Source organism: Crocuta crocuta, unplaced genomic scaffold, assembly GCF_008692635.1.
Source record: "Crocuta crocuta isolate KB4526 unplaced genomic scaffold, BGI_CrCroc_1.0 scaffold223, whole genome shotgun sequence".
In the NCBI taxonomy this organism is placed as follows: Eukaryota; Metazoa; Chordata; class Mammalia; order Carnivora; family Hyaenidae; genus Crocuta; species Crocuta crocuta.
In genome coordinates this window covers 1,528,186-1,536,372 of record NW_027529426.1, presented here as the reverse complement: position 1 = coordinate 1,536,372, position 8,187 = coordinate 1,528,186, and the positions used below count along the sequence as shown (strand labels likewise).

Genomic DNA, 8,187 nt, shown 5'->3' with positions numbered 1-8,187 from the left:
TCGGGCGCCGGGGCCCGCCCCCCGCTCCGCGCCCCGGGGGAGGCGGCCCCTAGGCGCTCAGCCCTCGGCTCTCCGGCAGCGTCCCCTCCCGGTCGCCCCGGGCGTCCCGCGGCGATGGGGGCGCTGCTGGCGCTCTGGCTTCTCCTGGGCGGGCTGNGTCCGGAGAATACTGCCACGGCTGGGTGGACGTGCAGGGCAACTACCACGAGGGCTTCCAGTGCCCCGAGGACTTCGACACCCTGGACGCCACCATCTGCTGCGGCTCCTGCGCGCTGCGCTACTGCTGCGCGGCGGCCGACGCCAGGCTGGAGCAGGGAAGCTGCACCAACGACCGCGGCGAGCTGGAGCACCCGGGCGTCACCGCGCGTAAGTGCAGGCCCTCAGCCTCCGCCCGGCGCCCGCAGCCGGGTGCGCGCCCCAGGCGGCCCTGGGGCTGCGCGCGGGGGAGCGGCCAGGTTGGGGGCATCGAGGCAGGAGCAGGTGGTCGCGTTTCGGGTCGGGAGCCCTAATTCCTTTGCAGTCCCGATTCCCGCCGCACGCGGTCTCCACGGGTCGGCGCGAGGAAAGTTTGCGAGGGACGGCGAGGACCGCAGGGCTTGCACCCGTTGACCCCGGGCAAGACAGTGGGCGCTCCCGGGAACGCGCGAGGTCAGGGGAAGAGCTCCCGGGACAGCGCCAGCTCGGATTGCGGTTTTCCAGGGCGGTGGGGGCGCCCCATCGCGCGCCCGGGTCCCTTCAGGAGCTTGGGGAAGCGGGGGCGGGGGCCGCAACTCCCGCGGAGCGCTCATCTGCAGCCCCGNTACCCCCCCCCCCCCTTTTTTGTTTTTGTTTTTGGTGGATCTTTGGTAGCTTTCCTAAGCCTCTGTCTGGTTCTCCCGACTTCCTTTCATTTCTCTGCATCGAATTACCCTCTCCGGCCCACCCCCTATTGTCACGCCTTTCAGAAATGCCCAGGTCCTCGAGGTGGAGATTTAGAAACCAGGGTCGCAGGGGCTGTCCGCCCCCTATTCTTCTGTCGGAAAACACGGGTCAAATTTCCGCTCACTTCAGAGCGGAATAAATCAAGGCCGCAGCGCAGGAACTTTACACCTTAAAAAGAGAAAGAAAGGCAGAAAGAAAGCAAAAAAGCTTTCCACCTGAATGGGAACGTCAGGGAAACCCGTTAGAGCTGGGGCGATGGTCTTCTCGGCCGGAAAACCGGGGAGCGGGCGGAGCTAAGAGTGGGGGACACCCCAGAACTCCACAGCGGAGGTCTGAAGCTGGAGGAGAAGGTCCCCAGGAAAGAGAATTCACGGTGCCCGGAGTCCCCCCTCCGCCCCAACCCCACCCGCCAAGAGAGTAAGGACCCAGAGGAAAGGGGGCCTGCTCTGCCTTAGAACCCCATTATACTCGCAAGGAATTGGATTTCTGGTGGATTGGGGAAGTGGTTCTGGAGAAAAGATGCTCAGGGGAAAGCAGGGAATTCTAGGCCAGCCTGGTGTGTTAAAAAAAATAAAAAACACACACGCTTTCCTCTGGCTTGACTCCACTCTCCCTGGGGGACCCGGTTGCTCTCTGCACAGAGTTTAAGAACGCAGTCGGCAGCGAGGGATTCCTTCCTGGGCCTCCCGGCTCCGCTCTGTTGCCCAGGCCAGAGGGAGAGAGGGCAGCATCCACACTCCCTGAGGTGGGGGCAGCCAAAGTCTCAGGGACCTTGGCTTGTGACTGCCCTTGCCCGACGGGTAACTTGGGCAAGTTAGTTAACTCGCTGGGCCTCTTCTCAACTTGAAAATGCGCATATTACTGGGGCGCCTGGGCGGCTCAGTGGGTTAAGATCCGACTTCAGCTCAGGTCATGATCTCAGGGTTTGTAAGTTCCGACTGTGTGCTGACAGCTCAGAGCCTGGAGCCTGCATCAGATTCTGTGTCTCCCTCTCTCTCTGCCTCCCCTTCCCCCACTCTGTCTCCCTCTCAAAAGTAAACATTTAAGAAAAAATTTAATGCTTATAATGCGCTCAGAGGAGACAGACTGTGGATTAAGTGAGAGTGTATGAACACTTAGCACAGTGCAGAGTAAGTGGTTAGTCAGTTATGTCCCCCTCGCCTTCTCCAGGGTGCTACTAATCATGGCAGAAGGGGCTGTAGATGGTAGAGCTTACACCTAGGAATCCCCCAGACCCTCGGGGTTAATAGTTACTTGTCAGTCACTGCTTGTGTGTCTTTGGGGAGGTCAAAAATGAGTATGTTTTCACATCTGGAGAACAGAGTCCCATGCCCACCTCACTGAATGTCCAGGAGACCTGAATCAGGTCATAAATAAGAAGGAGCCAGGCACACAGTAGGGTCCTAATTTAATGCAAGTTTTCTCTGTTCAAGCTGGAGGTTGTATCCAGAGGTGGCTCTATCAGACCGGGGAGATGCTTGGAGAATGTTCCAAGGCTGCCTCAAGGGTAGGAGATTTTATGTCTGCTGTGCACAGAGAGAAGGAAATGGGTTTGCTCTGACTGAAGGATGCCCTCACGGAAAGTTGGGGGCCACCAACACCAATAGCTACCTCATGATCTAAGGTTTGGCCAGACCTTACCAGAGTTTGGGTGGAAATTGAAGGGAAGAGGCGTGACAGCTGGAGTGGGCATCCCAAATCATTTCCAGGAAGAAGTGTCCAGAGATGACAAATTATGATGCAATCACAGACACAGTTCATTGGAATCCACTATGGATTTTTTAAAAACATTTATTTTTATTTTTTAAAATGTTTATTTTTGAGAGAGCCAGAGCATGAGTGGGGAGGGGCAGAGAGAGAGGGAGACACAGAATCTGAAGCAGGCTCCAGGCTCTGAGCTGTCAGCACACAGCCCAAACTCATGAACCACAAGATCATGACCTGAGTTGAAGTTGGACCTTAACTGACTCAGCTACCCAGGTGCCCCATGGATTTCTTTATATGGTTCTTTCCATAGTCTCCTAATGGAGGGCTGGTTCTCTTTGCTTGGATTGGAGATTCTTGGATGGGAGATGAATTTTCAGCCTCAGAGATGGGTCAGAGCCCTAAGTGCCCCACTGTGATAAAACTACCAAAAACCTGGATTTAAATCCAGAAGTTATGGTAACCAAAAAACTCACCCTTTCCCTCCCTTCAGTGCATGAACAGGAGGGTAGATTCCGTTCCTTCTGACTTCCAGATGTGCAATATAATGGCTAATTGCTAACAGAGGCTACAGTATCAGTTTGCTTCCTCCCCGCTAGGAGCAAGAATATTAGGTCAACTCAGTTGGCACTTTAGAGGTTACTAGCTCTGAGAGGCTGGGCTGACAACAGTGGTCATACTGAGACACTTACCTCCCACCCGAAAGGTGCCTGGAGTTTGGGAGACTCTTGTCCAAACATCTATGTATGTTTTTTTTTTTTTTTTTTTTTTCTTTTACCTTGTAGAGCCCGTCTACGTTCCCTTCCTGATCGTTGGCTCCATCTTCATTGCCTTCATCATCCTGGGCTCTTTAGTGGCTATTTATTGCTGCACCTGCTTGAGACCCAAGGAGCCCTCACAGCAGCCAATCCGCTTCTCACTCCGCAGCTATCAGACGGAGACCCTGCCCATGATCTTGACTTCCACAAGCCTCAGGGCACCTTCCAGGCAGTCCAGCACGGCCACCAGCTCCAGCTCCACAGGGGGCTCTATTCGCAGATTCTCCTTTGCCAGAGCAGAGCCAGGCTGCCTGGTGCCCTCACCGCCCCCACCTTATACCACGGGCCACCCGATCCATCTGACCCAGCCATCCGGTTTCCTGGTGTCACCCCAATACTTCGCTTACCCACTCCAGCAGGAGTCCCCGCTGCCTGCGAAGAGCTGCCCGGACTTCAGTTCCAGCTGACAGGCCCCAGGGATAAATGCACCCTATAGCACGATGGCAGACAGGTGGAGCGCTGTCGCCATTGCTGCAAGTATTTCTGGGGGTATTTCCCTGGGACCCAGTGATGTCATGGAGGAATGTGCTGGGAAAACACAGCACCTTCTTAGTCTTAAGGTTCCCAGCTCCAATCACAGAATGGGTGTGTTAGAGAATTGCTTTCTGGCCTTGCAAACATGGTGATTATTACATTTCAGTTTTTGCTACTTTTATTCAAAATAGGCACCAGTTCGACTTTAAAGTTGCAAATTGGCTGAAAGTGTATTAATTAGACAACTCAGCTATAATGTTTAGAAAAGGTCTACGTGTTCTTTTGAGTTGTTTAGTGACTCTTAATACAACTGTATATATAAATAAGCAAAGAAAAACACCTGATAGTAGTTATTGAAGTTTCTCTTTAAAAAAATTAACAACTAAGCAACCCGAAGGGACAGCAAGCAACCTGCTTATGATTTTTTGGAGCAAGCTAACCATGAATAACGTTAGCATTGTGAGAACAGGTACTTTTAAAATTAATAATTAAATCTTGTTTAAAATATAAGAGCTTTTGCAGAATACAAGATTTCAGTAACCACATGAGGAGTTTAAAATTTTAAATATTTACTCAGCTATTCATTGTAAACAGATCTTATGTAAAAGCATTTCCCCCACCCACCCGAGGGAATATTTATTGCAGACTTTTTGTTCAACCACATTTAGTGTTTAAATGAAAGTTGAGCAGCTGAGTCTTAAAACATTTATTTGTAAAATGAGTTCTGTACAAATGTAAAGATTTGTAATTTAATGTATTTACCACATTGACGGTACTAATTATTTAGTAGTCCACACTGAAATTTTTTATGTTAATAATAACTGTGGCGTTCAAGTCCATCTATTGGTAATAATCACCTCCTATTACATATCTTATGTGCCACTCAACTCCATGTCTGATGACTACACATTTGGACATATATCCTGCTGGGTTAGAATAAATAAAGTACTTAAGTTTTTGTGAACTTTACTTGAAATTTTAGATCAAAGTGCTTCATTTTATCTTCTTAATGATATGCTCTGCTATTCAATAAAAGAAAATGTTTTTACTTAACACTTCATATTGTGAAATTAAAAATCCTACACTGAATTTGCTTTACACTAAAGAGCTATTTTCTGCATCAGGGCTTGTGAAAAGCAGCAAAGGAAGTAAGTGTTTAGAGATTTAAAAATGGGGACATTTCTCAGAAGAATCTGGATTTCTGGCTTCTCACAACATGAAGATGTGGCGCTGAGGCTCCTGTACTGCCACGGGGCCAGGCCAGCCCTCTTCAGACAAGACACTTGTCATTCACCAGCCTCCTGCCTGGTCTCGGCCACCTGGCCCGTCTCCCTCAGTTTTATTACCTACCTGGTCCCTGTGCGTGTTGTTTGGGAACCTAGGTTTATATGAATTCATGCTACCATATATGACCCTCAATAGCTTTTTTTCTTTTTTAAAAATCAACTATTTTTATTTATTTTAAAAGTAAGCTCTATACCCCAAGTGGGGCTTGAACTCAGGACCCTGAGGTCAAGAGTCACATGCTCTAATTGGATGAGCCAGCCAGACACCCCTCAATAACTCTTTTTATAATTGATTTTATTTTAGAGACAGAGAGAGAGGGAGCAAATGGGAAGAGGGGCAGAGGGAAAGAGAGAATGTTAAGCAGGCTCCATGTCAGTGTGGAGCCCAACATGGGGCTCCATCCTACGACTCTGGAATCATGACCTGAGCAGAGATCAAGAGTCAGATGCTCAATGGAGCCACCCAGGCACCCCTCAATAGTTCTTTTATTTATTTATTTATTTATTTATTTATTTATTTATTTATTTGAGAGAGCTGGGGAGGGGCAGAGAGGGAGGGAGAGAATTCCAAGCAGGCTCTGCACTGTCCACACTGTGAGTATGGAGCCCAATATGAGGTTCGAACCCGCAACTGAGATCATGACCTGAGCCTAAACCAAGAGTCAGGCGCTTTACTGACTAAACCACCCATGCTCCCCAATAGTTCTTTTTACAAAGAGCTAGTTAGAGGTAGAATTCTGACCTAAGAGACTTGTTTGGCCTTATCTCTTTGCGTTCTAGCTGAAGAAACAAGTCCTACAGTATGGCGCCTTTGCCCAGCCCTGACCTCTGGTCCTCTGCTTTCTTCTGTGACTAAAAGTGGTGTTTTCAGATATCTCATATTGCCCCAAATCATTAAGAAATGAAAGAAAGAAAGTGGGTGGGTTGGGAGGGAGGCAAGAAGGGAAAGAGGAAAGGCTGAACAGTAGAAGGATAAACATTTGTGAGCGCACTCTGGCTCACACTCCTTTTTCATGAGACTGGTCTTATTCGTGTTTGTTATATATTGCTCCTTTGATATTTTAAAAGTTAATCTCTACTGGGCTCTTATGAGCCAAAAACTATTCTAAATATTTACATGCACTAATTCATTTCATCCTCCAAACAACTTCAAACAGGGAGGTATTATAATTCCTATTTTACAGACTTGGAGGAGTGAAGTAACTTGCCCAAGGTTGCACAGTTAGTCAGTCCTGGAGCTTTGTGTAAACCCAGATGGAAACAGCAAGGAACACCTGCTTTGGAGTTTTGATGTTTCCATGCATGAAATCCACGGTGGAGTAAAGCATGAAACCCAGTTCAGTCTCCAGAGCAATGACTGTCAACTCTCTTGGGCCCAGTGAGCTCTCCTTAGAACCAATATATTGTGCCATCCCTTTACCCTAAAATGAAATTTATAAGTAATATTAATCACTTATGGATACACTTTTTAAAAGTCAATACAATGTCTTGATGGTATCTAGGAGAAAGATAAGGAAAATAATTTCAAAGTGTAACAGCTTCAGTAGACCTAACAAAGGTCTCAGGTTCGAACCTCTACGTAGAATCTCGGAAATATGACAGCTCCAAATCCAGACGGACACAGGTCTGCTAGACTGGCAATTCACACACCCTAGTTGCATTATTGCTGTTAATGTGATTTTTCCAAACAAAGCAAGGTCTGATCTCCTTTTGATTTTCATAGTACTTATGTATCTGGAAAATTCAGTGTCTATTAAAGCGGTGTAAAAGATACTTTATAGGTAAAATAGGATTAGGTTTTTCCACCTAAAGGAAAGAGGGGACATCCCAAAGTCACGCCGCCGATGGCCAAGTCTTTGTTGGGTGGACTAATCTATGCATTGTAGGATCTCTGTTAAAATAGAGACCCACTGATGAATACCCACAATACACCTGCCCCTCCCCCATCACAGCTGTGCCCACGCAATTCCACATCGTCCTCTAGAGGGCAGAACTGTCTCCACTGAAAACTATCCAGCCTGTCAGCCTTCTCTAGTGGCTGTACTTCTGTTTGCCATCCCTCTGCAGTTCCATTAAGCAAAATAATGCTAAGGAATTCAGAAAGTTCACATCTGCAAACTTCTCTTCCTTAGCGGTGTGTGCCGATCAATCAAGTTAATGGGCTACAAGCTGTTTAAAATACGGAGACGTTGTGTCCTCACTGTAACCTGGCACTCAGTGACACTGAATCAAATCACATCCCATCTACTTGTTGACATAGATTATACGTCTTTGGACTTCTTTCTGACCCATATGTAGCTGATGTTATTATTATTTACACACCCAAGACAACTGGGCCATCCTACAGCAGATTTCCAGATACAGCCCATTCAGCAAGCATTTCCTGGACACCACCTCTGGGTGAGGGACTGTGCTACAGGGTTGGGGCTATCAAGATGAATAAAATGCAGGTCTGATTCAAAAAGCCACTATCTCCACGGACCCAGGCATGACTGCAAGTACTCGTGATAAGATGGTACAGATGCTCTATAAAAGAAGCACATTATCTTTCCTGCTTTCCAGGAGCTCACAGCCACGTAGAGGAAGATGAACCCACAAACCGACACGCAGAATTCATTCTGGTAACTGCAATGACAGAGGACGAGTAGAGCACCCTGGTGGCACATACAAAGGGCACCTCGCTCTTCTGGAGGGGTTGAGACTGGACCTGGGTCTCTGGATGAATGGGATCTGAGGGAGGAAGACTGGGTGGGGGAGGCAGAGAACAGTGCTAGGAATGAGAGGAAGAGCATTTTAAGCAAAGAAAAGAATTGGTAGAAAGGCAGAGGAGCACCCACCAGCATAAAAGAAAAAGGAACATTCTGGAAACTAGACAATCCAAAGAGTGAGGGTGAAGAGATGAGCAGGGTCAGCATCAGAGATCTTGAAAACTATAGTGGTCGGATATATACCACACACAAGGGGAACCTTGACGACGTCCATGA

General features: G+C 48.1%; 1 protein-coding gene across 1 annotated transcript in view; it reads left to right on the top strand.

Moving 5' to 3' along the window:
• Positions 1-4,928, top strand: part of SHISA3 (shisa family member 3) — a 6,034-nt gene extending 1,106 nt beyond the window's left edge. The window contains exons 4-5 of the mRNA XM_077758869.1: positions 80-366; positions 3,411-4,928. Coding sequence (XP_077614995.1) covers positions 80-366; positions 3,411-3,850 — 727 coding nt within the window. The 3' untranslated portion in view covers positions 3,851-4,928. The remainder of the gene's footprint in view (positions 1-79; positions 367-3,410) is intronic.
• The last annotated feature ends 3,259 nt before the right edge of the window (positions 4,929-8,187 follow it).